At 43.9% G+C, this 14,995-nt stretch overlaps 1 protein-coding gene across 1 annotated transcript in view; it reads right to left on the bottom strand.

Annotated features, from left to right (window-relative positions):
* Positions 1-14,995, bottom strand: part of HAUS6 (HAUS augmin like complex subunit 6) — a 199,397-nt gene that overhangs the window by 69,302 nt on the left and 115,100 nt on the right. Inside the window, exons 13-14 of the mRNA XM_063914178.1 lie at positions 3,009-3,072; positions 352-531 (exon numbers count right to left, since the gene is read on the bottom strand). Of these exons, the coding sequence (XP_063770248.1) occupies positions 352-531; positions 3,009-3,072 (244 nt within the window). The remainder of the gene's footprint in view (positions 1-351; positions 532-3,008; positions 3,073-14,995) is intronic.

The raw sequence follows: 14,995 nt of genomic DNA, 5'->3' as shown, positions 1-14,995 counted from the left end.
GACAAATTTTTAGTGTCCCAGGTACTTCGGATTAGTATATGCGACTAAAACGTAATATTCAGAAAAACGTATGCAAGCACGAGAATGAATACCCTCAGCGGAGCCTTCAAGTCGTGTCAGTCACCCGACACAGAGGACAGGTTATATACACAAAAATTTGTTTTAAACAAAATTTACATTTGTAAACAATACTGCAGCTCTGACACAGAGCTTTGCCATTATAAACTCTAAGGATTCAGTCCAAGGAAATAGAATTCATTAAGCTAATGACATTCACAGCGTACCCGTTTATGCGACACACTGCTTGCTTTCTGGAATGTTTGTGGAGCAGTTACAATAAAAGATACATACCTGTTGTGCAAGCTGCATCCGTGCAGCACTCATGGCATCCTGTTTGCATGGCGTTGGAGTGTGACGCAGGCTGCCACTTGCAGTTTGTCTCCAACTTCTATCTAACCATTTTTGCGGTGCAGAGTTTGGAGTTGTATGTGTGAGACGGTCTTTTACATTAACAACGGGAGTGTGAAATTCCTGCAATGGGGCATAAAGGAAAAAAATATATATTTAAAAACGAAAACATGCTGACATAATAAAAAGATCATTCCAATAATGGCTTCCATTAAAAAAAAAAAAAAAAAAAGAAGAAAAAAAAAAAAAAAACACACCAAAGCTGTGCAACTTTAAGAGCATCTCTCCTGCACCTCCCACAACTGCATTGTGTTACCTTGTCTACAGAATTTAGGTCATGAGAAATTCAACCACTACCTGTCACAGAAAAACAGATTGGCATAGATGTGTAATTATATTTAGTACTGCTTTTGTATGCACTTTCCTAATAGATCTAGTTAGTAGTAGTTCATCACCATAATCATTGCATAAAGGAGTCGCCAGGTAACCGCAGCCAGGGCAGGGAGGCTCTAATGTGTATTTAGCATATATTGGTAGACACCACAGCTGTCTAAAATACACAGCTTACCGAATCAGACAAACCGCACCTGCTTTGCAATAGCAGCATGGTGCAACTCCATAACTACAGAGTGCGTACTGCCTGTAAAGCCACCAATTTACCTGGGATCCCCGCTAATGGGGCCCTGGGCTATACTTACCAATCGTTCTTCAGCCATGCTGCCGGTGGCAGTGGGCTGCTTGGGGCTCCATGTCAGCAGCGACCTGCTGGATGAGAGTTACCCAGGGACGGACGTCCCTGCAGCTGGGAACTCTGGCTCCAAACCCCGCAGGGTGGGACAGTTTCCCCGGCAGCTCCTTCATAGCAGGCTGGCAGGGGCAAACTGCCAGACTGTTGAGGCGTTTTAAAGTCAGAAAAAAAAAACAAAAAAAAAAAAAACACAATTAAAAAGATATCTCTGGAGCTCCAGAGGAAGTGACCAGCTCTCCCGGGCACATTTCTAAAAACTGGTCTGGGGAGGGGTATAGATGGGGAGGAGCCAGACACACACACACACTAAAAATTTGAAAGTGCCGGCTCGCCTGATCACCCCAACTATACCCCATGGTACTGAACTCCAGTGTCCCCTATGGATGATCGAGAAATAAGAGTCACACCTGGAATTATTTAAACAAATAAAATAAAATTTAAACCAGCCTGACGTTTACAACTCCCACACCACCAACTGTTGATACAGCGCGAGTTGAACGGGTTGAGAGTTCTGGTGCTCCCTCTCCGCAGAACCTGTCAGCAGTGGCCCTTGGAAGACAAACACTCTTAAATAACTTAAATTCAGAAAGAACTTAACAGTAGAGCTCCTATAAATCTGTTTTGCCCAGAGCCAGCGCCAGTAGGGCACACCATCCACTGTACATGTGGAAATACCAACATGGCCGCAGTAATAAGCCTCTATGCATGACAAAAAAAACAAAAAAGGATTGTCCGCTCTACCTGTGCGCCAGACAGTAAAAACAAAGATGGCCGCAACTGAATTTTTTCAGTCACCTATGGCAGGCATGTCTAAACTGCGGCCGTCCAGTTGTGAAACTACACATTACAGCATGCCATGACACAGCTTTAGCATTCTCCGACAGCAAAACTGTCAGGGCATGCTGGGATGTGTAGTTTCACAACAGCTGGAGGGCCACAGTTTGGACATGCCTGACCTTAGGCCTCTATAAAGCCCTCACATCCTTGCGCGCTCAAAGGGAGCAGTCTAAACTCTGTTACCTCAGCTGCATCTCTGCTCCTTAACCTATGCCTTTTCCTGTTGCGATCCTTCGTCTGCTCTCCCCCTGCTAGATGCGCTGCCGCCAGACATACTAACCACGGCTCCGGAACCTTCCACCGGACCGTTTGCGACGCCCCTCTGCAGCACCTGATCCAAGCTGCCTCAGCGATGTCCTTATACTGCCGCTCGCCTACCACTGCTGCCAGCGTGGAGAATCTACACCTAAGCCTGCTAGGGGGATCTAGCTGCGTTTCACCCACTGTCTATCTGTCCCCTAGCTACTCACTGTATGTAGGTAGATCTTCTGAGAGAGACGCTGATCCCTTCCACCAGAATCTTTGTTTCGCATATACTGAAAGTATTGTTGTGGAAGATTTCACTCTTTCAGTTATGTTGGACCGGCCCACAGAAATATTTAGCAATAAAAGCCTCTTATGGAGCAAGAGCTACCTCCAAGCACAATTTTTCAAACTGGAGGGATGGGGGCGTGATGGGGATGAACCAGCTGTGCATAATTTTATTAATACATTCTGCCATCTCCGGTCTGCATCCTTTACACCCCAGCTGTCTAGATCTCCAGTGTCCCCTAGTGGATGATAGAGTAATTACAGGAGCTGGTTGGTACTTTGTCCGCTTAGTACATGGACACCGAAAGTGCTTGGGTTCTTAGGAACTAAAAAAAAAAAACACACACACACACACACACACACACACCTGTGGCTTAGGCTCATCTTTCTAAGCACTCAATTCCAGTATCACCCATCAAAAAGGCTCACAGCTTTACAAAGACTTAAAAATAAATACATTTATGCATATCTTAAAATACCTCACCTTTTCATTCAGGGACATCCTGCGCGTAATGGGTGTCACCTGGTTAAGAAATGGCAGAGATTTCCTGAGGGAGGGGGAATAAAGAAAACAGCTTTATTTCTTATTTTACATTGTTAAAACCTTGTACTCATTTAGTATCTTCTCATTGTCACTCCTTAGGGCTACTCCTATAACATTTACCATCTTATTTTAATACCATCATCATGTGCCATTCACATAACTTCAGAAACCTCTACAATCATTACTATTGCCAATACATTTCCCTTTAGTACTTCCACTTCCTAGAACGTGCTTCTCAGATTATATCCTTAAAGCACACTTAAGACTAGGAAGAGGGGAGGGGTATATTTACTAAAAGTGCCAGTTTATAGAAGTGGTGATGTTGCCCATAGCAACCAGATTCTAGATATAGTCTAGAATAGTCCTGGCCAACCTGTGGCTCTCCAGCTGTTTTGGAACTACAAGTTCCAGCAGGTCCTGCCAGTTTTGCTTTTAAGGAATGCTAAAACTGACAGGGCATGCTGGGATGTGTAGTTGCACAACAGCTGCAGAGCCACAGGTTGGCCAGGCTTGTTCTAGAAGGTGCTAGATAAATAGAATCTGATTGGCTGCTATGGGCAATACCTCCGCTTCTAAAATCAGGATTTAGGTACTTACCGATAAATCCCTTTCTCCGATTCCACAGGGGCCACTGGAGCGCAGTTACAATGGGGAAATAGGCAGTAATTGGGAGCTGTCACTTTCAAATTCCAACACTGTGGCTAGCTCCTCCCCTACTATGTCCCCCCTCCAAGCCAGTCTACGTAAAACTGTGCCCGAGGAGAGCTGGAATAAACAAACTTTAAAGGTAGAGGAGGTTAACGCCGCCATGTAAACCATGATAACACAAACCAAACCTGGAACATAACCTAACAAAAAAGGTTAACCTGAACCAAACAAGCAGTCACAGTGATCTGCAAACCGTTAAGCAAAAAAGGAGGAAACAGTGCTGGGTGGGCGTCCAGTGGCCCCTGTGGTATCGGAGAAAGGGATTTATCGGTAAGTACCAAAATCCTGATTTCTCCTTCATCCACTAGGGGCCACTGGAGCGCAGTTACAATGGGGACATCCCAGAGCTCCCAAAACAGGTGGGAGAGCGCTGAGAGTCCTGTAAAACCGCTCGGCCAAACTGCGATGCAGAGGCCGCAAAAGTGTCAAACTTGTAGAATTTGACAAACGTATGTCGGCCCGACCAAGTAGCTGCCCGACAAAGTAGTCATGGAGACTCCACGGGCAGCCGCCCACGAAGGTCCCACAGAGGGCGTAGAGTGCGCTGAAATTGAAAAGGGAGGTTCCCGAGAAGCTGCCAAATAAGCTTGTCTGATGGCCAGTCAAATCCATCGAGACAAAGTCTGCTTAGAAGCCGGCCAACCACGGCGAGCAGCATCGTAGAGAACAAATAAGGAATCTGACTTCCGAATAGCTGAAGTCCTATCCACATAGATCTTGAGCGCCCTGACAACGTCCAATGATCTCGAATCCGGAGAGTCCACCGAGAGTGCCGGAACCAAAAGCGGCTGATTGATGTGAAAATCAGACACCACCTTAGGTAGAAAAGACATACGAGTACGAAGCTCGGCCCTATCCGCACGAAACACCAGGTAAGGAGACCTACAAGAGAGCCCCAAGTTCCGACACCCGTCTAGCTGAAGCCAGCGCCAGGAAAAGGACCACCTTCCAGGTGAGATTTTATCTCCACTTATTCCAGGGGCTCAAACAATGAAGAATGCAGAAGAGAGGACCAGATTGAGGGTCCCATGGTGCTGTCGGAGGGCGGAAGGGAGGGTGTATTCGAAGAACCCCCTGAAAGAAAGTCTGAACTTCCGGCAGCAAGGCTAACTTTTTCTGGAAGAAAACCGAAAGAGCAGAGACCTGCACCGTTCGTGAACCCAGTCTTAGGCCTGCTGAAAAACCTGCCTGCAAAAAACGAAGAAGGCGGGCTAAGCTAAACACGGAAGGAGAAAATTCTCGACGTGCACACCAGGCTACATAAGCCTTCCAAATGCGGTAGTAGTGAGAAGATGTGACTGACTTTCTAGCCTGGAGCATAGTAGGTATAACCGTACGAGGAATCCCCTTCCTTTTCAAGATGGCTTTCTCAACAGCCACACCGTCAAATGTAGCCTGCATAAGTCTGGATAAAGAAAAGTACCCTGTTGTAGAAGATCGTCTCGTAGTGGCAGGGGCCAAGGCTCGGCTACTGACAACAGGTGTAGAGTGGAGTACCAAACCCTGCGTGGCCAATCCGGAGCCCCCAGGAGGACCAGAGCGTTTTCTCTTGATGCGCTGCAGAACCCGCGGCAACAGCGGGAAAGGAGGAAAGAGGTAAACGAACCGGAAATTCCAACGAGCCGTGAGGGCATCCACGCCCGCCGCCGCCGGGTCCCTCGTCCGAGAGTAAGAGGCAACTGATGGTTCAGGCGGGACGCCATGAGGTCGATCTGTGGTTTTCCCCACCGGCGGACCAGTTGCCAAAACACCTGGGGATGTAGTGACCACTCTCCCGGGTGCATGTCCTGTCGGCTTAGATAATCGGCTTCCCAATTGTCCACTCCCGGAATGAATATCGCCGAGAAGGACAGAGCATACTTCTCCGCCCAGAGAAGGATGTTGGTGACCTCCCTCATCGCTGCGAGTGCCGCCCTGACGGTTGATGTACGCCACCGTCGTGGCGTTGTCAGATTGAACTCTGACCGCTCGACCGCGTAGTAGGTGATGTGCCTGAAGCAGAGCATTGTACACCGCCCTTAGTTCGAGAATGTTTATGGGGAGAGCGGATTCGTGGATTGACCAGCGCCCCTGAAACCAATGTTCCAGGGTCACTGCCCCCCAGCCTCGCAGATTGGCGTCCGTGGTGAGGAGAGCCCAATCCCATACACCGAACCGCCTTCCTTCCAACAGATGTGTCGACTGGAGCCACCAGAGAAGCGACGACCGTGCCTTTGGAGATAGCGTCACCCTTTGATGAAGGAACAGATGAGATCCTGACCACTGATGTAGAAGACACAGCTGAAACGGTCGAGAGTGGAAGCGACCGTACGGAAGAGCTTCGAACGCTGCTACCATCTTTCCCAGAAGGCGAATGCACAGATACACTGACACCCGACGGTGTCGAAGAACTGACCTTACCAGTGTCTGCAGACACAGGATCTTGTCCTGAGGAAGGAAAACCTTTTGACGGACCGTGTCGAGAATCATCCCCAGAAACAACAGCCGTTGTGAGGGGCATAAGTGAGACTTCGGGAAATTCAGGATCCACCCGTGTCGAATCAGAAGGTCCTGCGTCATCCGAATATTCTGAAGCAACAGTTCTGCCGAGCTTGCTTTTATTAGCAGATCGTCCAGATAGGGAACAATCGTCACACCCTGCTTCCGAAGTAGGGCCATCATGATCGCCATGACCTTTGTGAACACTCTGGGAGCAGAAGAGACCGAAAGGAAGGGCCTGGAACTGGAAATCAGCGTCCTGTATCGCGAACCGGAGAAAAGCCTGATGAGGAGGCCAAATGGGAACATGTAAGTATGCATCCTTGATGTCTAATGACGCCAGAAACTCGTTTTTTACCAACCCCGCAATAACAGACTGGAGGGACTCCATCTTGAACTTGAATACCCTCAAATACGGATTGAGATCCTTCAAGTTCAGAATTGGCCTGACCGAGCCGTCCGGCTTCGGTACGAGAAACAGGCTTGAGTAATAGCCCCGTTTCCGATGATGAGAGGGAACAGGGATCACCACCCTTACGGATAGAAGCTTCTGGACCGCTGCCTGTAAGGCAACTCCTCGGTTGTCGGAAACTGGCAAACCCGTGGTACAAAACCGCTGGGGCGGTTGTTCCAGAAAATCGAGCTTGTAACCGCAAGTGATTAGATCCCGGACCCAAGCGTCTGGACAGTACTGTACCCAGACCTCCTTGAAAACCCAGACGAGCTCCCACCCTGTGATCTCCCAGGTGGGAGGGAAGCCCGTCATGCGGTGGTAGTGGTAGAGGACTTAACCTCTGACTGGGCTGAGGCTGCGGAACCTCTACCCCTGCCTCTACCTCTATGGTCACGGAAGGTAGAAGCTCCTCCCCTGGCCTGGCCTCGAAACCTGGAAGGGGCACGAAAGGATCGAAAAGAGGGACCCCTATATGGCCTGCGAGTGGCTGGAGCAGCAGAAAGATAAGTCGACTTACCACCGGTGGCCTGAGAGATCCAGGCATCCAGATCCTTACCAAACAGAACCTCACCCGTAAAGGGCAACGCTTCTGCTGCCCTTTTGGATTCCGTATCCGCTTGCCACTGCCGGAGCCAGAGAGCTCTGCGGGCCGCAATTGCTAAAGCGGAAATTCTAGCTCAGAGAATACATATGTCCTTAGACGCTTCGCAAAGATAAAGGGCTGATTCACGGATGTATTCCGCCAACTGTATCAATTGATCCGCCGGCAATTAGTCACGAATTCCAGAGGACAAGTGCTCCGCCCAGGCTTCGATAGCCTTGTTGACCCAACAACCTATTAAACAAAAAGAGAATGGGGTTGTACTGCTAGGTGCACTGAATTAAGATAAAATTTAACTTTTATTATTATATTATATTAAAAGACCGATATTTCGGACCGTGTGCGAAAGATAGGGTTAAAAATTGAATAAAGAATCCAACTATGTGCTCAAAGATATAGACGTGATAAGAGGTAAAAAATGTGTCTGCTGAGAGGAACCGAGGGAAAGAAGGAAGTACAGGAAGTAAGAGGTACAGATAGTATAATCACCTCAGACTCCCTCAGGATTATCAACCTTACAGATAGAATTTTAACAGAACATCAGCAGTCAATACTCAGCAAAGGCCTCTCATTCTCACCTACATATAATCTTGACAGATTTGAATGTGAGAAGGATTTGAATCTCTTTGTGCGTAAGCTTCTCCTAAAGAAGTTTTTCAGTAACTCCAATCTCAATTCTAATTCTAATACCACCTTGGAATTGGGTCCTGATGATCAGGTAGCTTTGGAAATATTAGAAGATCTTGGTCAAGTCAGTGGAGTTGACCAAATTCAATCCATGCCTTTTGACAAGGACAAAATCAAGAAAAAAATATCAACTTTTTTTCCTGATAGTAAGATATGCCCACAGGTACAGGTCTTTCAAAAGTTGGTATCAAGAGACTTGGATCTTCTATATCAGCACAATAGACACCATCCAGATAATATCACTAAAGAGGAGAGAGCAGCATTGCAGGAACTGGCGGAGTGGCAGGATGTCATAATCAAACCATCTGACAAGGGGGGGAATATAGTGTTATGGCCAAGGGATCTGTATATTGAAGAATTAGAAAAACAACTAAATGATACCAACTGCTATAAAAAACTAATCTTTAGCCCCACACAGCAATTTTTGAGGGAATATAACAAGCTGCTCTCAGATGCATTTGGGAGTGGCACGATCCTAAAGAAAGATTTTGATTTTCTTCAAGTTAACAGCCCCAAGACGCCTACACTATATCTCCTCCCCAAGGTCCACAAAAATGAGAAAAAACCCCCAGGAAGACCTATTGTGTCTGGAAAGGGTAGTCTCACCGAGAAAGCCAGTGTCTTTGTAGACCAATTTCTCAGGAAACATGTCATAACCCTTCCATCTTACTTAAGAGACACTATGGATGTCCTGAATAAGTTAGCAAATCTGCGAGTGAATCCTGGTGTATGGCTGGTGTCATGTGACGTTGAAAGTCTGTACACCAGCATACAGCATGGACAAGGCATCCAAGCATCCAAATTCTTCTTAGACATGGAGGCACATAGTGAATTTAACAACTTCATCATCAGCCTATTGCAATTTGTCCTAACTAGGAATTATTTTGTCTGCAATGAATCCCACTATCTCCAGGTAAGAGGAACAGCGATGGGGACTGCGTGTGCCCCCACCTATGCTAACCTCTACCTGGGATGGTGGGAGAGGGAATTTGTATTCCATGAATCGATGGAAAAGTATACGGAAAACATCATTTTATACTGCAGATACATTGATGACATCTTCTTCCTATGGGAGGGTCAATGCCGAGATTTAAAACATTTTATCTCACTGCTTAATACTAATGATCTAAATCTCAAATTGACATGTGAAATGAGTCAGGAACAGATCAATTTCCTTGATCTAACTATTAAATTGGATGAGGAGGGTTTTCTCTCTACAGACAACTTTAGGAAAACAACTGCCACAAACAGTATCCTGCATGCTCAAAGTTCACATTTTCCCCCCACTATCCGTGCCATCCCAAAGGGTGAACTCCTGCGTATCAAGAGAAATTGCTCTGAGGATGAAACCTATGAGAATAGGAAAACGGAGCAAAGCAGAAGATTTAAAGATAGAGGTTACAGTGGGAGGACCATAAAACAAGCAATTAGGATGACAGAACAGTATCCTAGGGAATCCCTTCTGAAACCTAAACTGCGGTCCCAAATAGAAGAACCCATTCGATTCATTGGCACCTTTAATGCCCAATGGCGGAACATAGATTCCACCTTACAAAAGCATTGGCATGTGCTGAAAACAGATAGTGATCTCAATAAAATTTTACCAGCCAAAGTTAAATGTAGCTGGCGGAGATCACCCAATGTAAGGGACAGGTTGGTCCATAGTCACGTCAAGAATAGATTCAAAAACCATCATTCAGGGTTCCATGTGTTGCGGCCATTGTAAGGCTTGCAAATATATGGTCCCTGTAAAACATTACATGGACAAATTTGACAAAAAATGGACCATACCCAGTCTCATTACATGCACAACAGTGGGTACTATCTATCATCTTGAGTGCCCTTGCAAAAAAGCCTACATTGGGAAAACCATCAGGCCCTTAAAAGTTAGATTATTAGAACATGTGGGCAATATACGCAATGTAGACAGGGACCGGAGTAATTTCAGAATTATATCACCGGTGGCGAGGCACTTTCAACAGTCCCACAACTGTGACCCTAGTGGACTTAGAGCCTTTGGGATGAAGCACATCAAATTAGGAATACGTGGTGGGGACTTGGATTCAGAACTCCTGAAAGCTGAGACCAAAATGATATTTCTTATGAATACCCTGCATCCGTATGGTCTCAATGAGACGAACAGCTTCAGCTCTTTCCTATGAATACATGGAGAAGATCAATCTAAGTACAGTATACCTCTTGTTCCCCTCTTTTTTTCCCCCCTTTTTTCTGTTCATATCTCTCCTTTTATTAATAAAATTCTTATTTATTTTTTTATTTTTCACATATATAATTAAAAATCAAGAACCAAAATTCTTGTGCTCATGGTCCATTTCCTTCCTGTTTTGTTTTCTGTTTGTTACTTATTGTCCTTATAGTATGATAACTAGGGGATTCAATATAATCAGAACCCCTATAAGTATATTTTAAAGCATTCCTGATTTCATATCGAATTAATCAGGTTATTAGATCACAGTTATAACAAGTAGTTTTTGAACTACATAAGCATAATGTAACAGCCATGTACTCCAAGGCTATATGTGTTCCTACTGATATTATATACATCTAATATGATCAGATGTATTTATTTTCAAGAAAACACTAAGAGAATTAGTATTAGTATTTTATAAATCTGCTGACAGTATTAAAAACAAGCTTGACTGTTAATATACACTTATTAGAAAGATATTTAATGAGTACTGCATATACGCAGCACAATAAAGTACATTATCCTGAGGCAGCAATTGTAGTGGCAATTTTCACTTATTAATGCACCTAGTCACTGTTCTCCTCTTCTGTTTTTCAAACAGCACTAATATAATGAAGTGTATTTTGTCATTCTGCCTCGTCATCAGGAGGCATAGATGGCAGAATTATTTTCAAATCATATATATATATATATATATATATACACATATACACTTCTATTCACTACCAACCATCATTAGTTATTTCACTACATATAATTAATTTTATTAATTCATCACTCGTTTAGGTTTTGGCACTATGCACTAATAATTTGGTTTTGAGTTTGTTGTTTTTTGTCAGCACTAGTTTTCATTCACATTAGAGCACTTAGCAACGGATGTTTATTAATAGCTAACATGCGATTCTTCTTTTCTCTCACGTCTCACTTTCATATAAGAACACCATTTTAATCAATATTGATCACTTATTATTAATTCCTTCATGCTGCGCTCCATATATTATTATAAATTAGTAAATCTGAATTATATGCCTTATAAGTAACACCAGAGTAACAATTAAATTATTATTTCTACTTAAGCACATAGTATCGAACGGGAGGGATCGACCACTCAGTAATCTTGTCAGCGATAATTATATTTACATAAGACATGGACGAGTGAGCAATCCAACAGAGTAATTAGCAGGTAGGAATGCCATCAAATGAATCTGATTTCATCTGCACAACCACAATGAGGAGTTGCGCAGGGTGAATAAATTAAATAAAGAGTAGGATATATAGCTCAATTTCTGATTAACATGATGTCAGTAATATCGTAGTACATATTCCTGACATTAATGAGAAATGACCATGAGAGGCATGTGATGCTTAACAATATTACTGAAACAGGATGTAAATTACCCACTGGCATTATGAGCAGGAGCGGGTTAGGCTGCTATAGCAGCAGCTGAGACGCTATCATGAACAATTAGCATTAAAGATCTGTATCTCAATTTTATCCAGGACAAGATAATTACTGAGTACTCATACCATACCAATAAAGGGTATAATATATAGCGAAATTGCTGATTAAACATGACATCAGTAATAATGTCACTGTACATACCCCTGACATTATTGAGAAATGATTATGAAAGGGATGCGATGCATAATAATATTACTAGAATAGGACGTAAATTACCCATTGGTATCATGAATAGGAGAGGGTTAAACAGGCTGCTATAGAAGCAGCTGAGATGCTATCAGGAATAATTAGTATTAAAGATCCGTATCTCAATGTTATCCAGGACAAGGTAACTACTGAGTACTTAATCAATTCAGCTGAGAAGGTCACATGACCGCAGGACAAGAGGAGATTGGCTCTTTAATAGGATAAATCCCTGTTAGTAGAGACATTCGGGTTAAGCCCTGAAAAAGCTAGTTGCGAAATGCGCGCATCGGCATTGTAGTCTGCTCCGATGCTCTTGCACTGACTAATTATTGAATTTCTTTTGATGTTTACTGGGGTTCCGTGAAAATTATCTATACCATATATTGGGCTATCAGAGCACTGCACAGCGAACACGGGCACATCCGTGGGTCGGACAAATGCCGACCACAAGCTGATGCAGCTGTGATACCCATAATAATATACTTTATATTTCTAACATACATTGGGGTATTGGAGTGCTGCACAGTGAACACGGGAATACCCGTGGGTCGGACAATTGCTGACCAAAAGCTGATGCTAATATTGATTAGTATTGACACTGTTGGAGTACTGTTATCTATGTTAGGATTAGACTTCAATATACTAGAGAGAGTGTGATATAGGTGTAGTTCTAAGCACCAGAAATCAGAAAATATTCTGCATATCAGATCAATGCTGATTTACTTATAGATTCCTGGTGCGATATCACACCTCTACATTCAATTGTCACACAAATTTATACATCGATCTGCATACACAGTCTCCAGCAGATGCAGGCTCAGCGGTCTACGTTTGTGTAGAATTCCAGTGCAGGCTCAGCGGTCTATGCACATGTAGAATTTCAGTGCAGGCACAGCAGTCTGTGCATGCGTAGGATTTCAGTTTGCCTCACAACATATATTGGACGTGTCCCATGTGCATATTATATTAGTATTGCTCTTGACAATTTCTATGGTATTCAAGACAATTTGACACTACATAATTGGCAGAGCAATATGCATGGAAATTAATATTGAGGAGATTCAGATCCAATAGGCACAGGGTACCCCACAGTCATTCCTTGATCCATTACAACAGCATAGTATCAGGAACAATAAATATATTGTTAATGATATCATTGTGGATCAATTCACAGATCTGGTGCAGCAGTATTACACAAACATAGGAATTTGTTATATGAGCATACACGGTCCATTGCAATACAAAGTTACACAACTGACAATGGCCAGTGGCCGGTGATTGCTGAACAATCCAGCCTGATCAATCACATATATCAGAATCGTCCTGTGTGCAGATTCTATATACTGGTTACCATTATTGCCATTGTTAAATTATGGGATATTCAAGACAGCCGATTATTATATAAATACCAGGGCAATATTAATGTGAATCAGTATGAAGTGGATATACACCAATAAAGCACAGGGCAATTCATAGTCAATGTGTGATTCACTAACACACTATACAGGGCTCTCTGTAGATATAGCCGCAATTGATACAGGCTTCATGGTCTATATGTCTGTAGTAGTGCAATTTGCGTTATAAATAATTATCATATGGGCTCAATGGACTGTGTGTCTGTGGCAGTTTATTTCGTGTCATAAATAATTACTAGACGTATCACATGTATAGAATACCCACACTAGTAATATAAGAAAACACAATACCAGCAATTCATGAGATAGAGGTTTAATGAATACATACAGATACTGTCATCTGTTCAATGTTGTCAGTATCATTATAACTTTACCTGTATCAGTCGTTACAGTAGAATTACCAGGGCACCGTTCATGTGAAGTGATACACAATATCTGTGGGTCTGTGGGGTGTGGAACACACTGTGACCAGTCCTGAGATTTAGTATATTAGCACATAAATTCCAGCGTATATTTCTTTTTACTGACGTAGGATTAGCAGTCTGTGGATTTGCAGTGGCCGACTTTATAGATAGCAATTGGCATCCTACCATTATGGCAAATGAGCATCCGGTATCTCACGTTATAATTTGAATTCTAAAATACCCAACAAATATAGACAAATGTAATAAGTGGGATTAATAGAAATAACGGAGTCTATTCTTACCCGATATAACACATCTCTACCCAATATATGGTGGGTTATGATAGGATCGGTACCCTTAAAAATAAGATTTTACTTACCGATAAATCTATTTCTCGGAGTCCGTAGTGGATGCTGGGGTTCCTGAAAGGACCATGGGGAATAGCGGCTCCGCAGGAGACAGGGCACAAAAAGTAAAGCTTTTCCAGATCAGGTGGTGTGCACTGGCTCCTCCCCCTATGACCCTCCTCCAGACTCCAGTTAGGTACTGTGCCCGGACGAGCGTACACAATAAGGGAGGATTTTGAATCCCGGGTAAGACTCATACCAGCCACACCAATCACACCGTACAACCTGTGATCTAAACCCAGTTAACAGTATGATAACAGCGGAGCCTCTGAAAGATGGCTTCCTTCAACAATAACCCGAATTAGTTAACAATAACTATGTACAATTTATGCAGATAATCCGCACTTGGGATGGGCGCCCAGCATCCACTACGGACTCCGAGAAATAGATTTATCGGTAAGTAAAATCTTATTTTCTCTATCGTCCTAGTGGATGCTGGGGTTCCTGAAAGGACCATGGGGATTATACCAAAGCTCCCAAACGGGCGGGAGAGTGCGGATGACTCTGCAGCACCGAATGAGAGAACTCCAGGTCCTCCTTAGCCAGAGTATCAAATTTGTAAAATTTTACAAACGTGTTCTCCCCTGACCACGTAGCTGCTCGGCAAAGTTGTAATGCCGAGACCCCTCGGGCAGCCGCCCAAGATGAGCCCACCTTCCTTGTGGAGTGGGCCTTTACAGATTTAGGCTGTGGCAGGCCTGCCACAGAATGTGCAAGTTGGATTGTGCTACAGATCCAACGAGCAATCGTCTGCTTAGACGCAGGAGCACCCATCTTGTTGGGTGCATACAATATAAACAACGAGTCAGATTTTCTGACTCCAGCTGTCCTTGCAATATATATTTTTAATGCTCTGACAACGTCCAGTAACTTGGAGTCCTCCAAGTCACTTGTAGCCGCAGGCACTACAATAGGC

Source organism: Pseudophryne corroboree, chromosome 1, assembly GCF_028390025.1.
Source record: "Pseudophryne corroboree isolate aPseCor3 chromosome 1, aPseCor3.hap2, whole genome shotgun sequence".
NCBI lineage: Eukaryota > Metazoa > Chordata > Amphibia > Anura > Myobatrachidae > Pseudophryne > Pseudophryne corroboree.
Note: the sequence above shows the minus strand (reverse complement) of the source record. Positions and strands in the feature narration are given on the sequence as shown.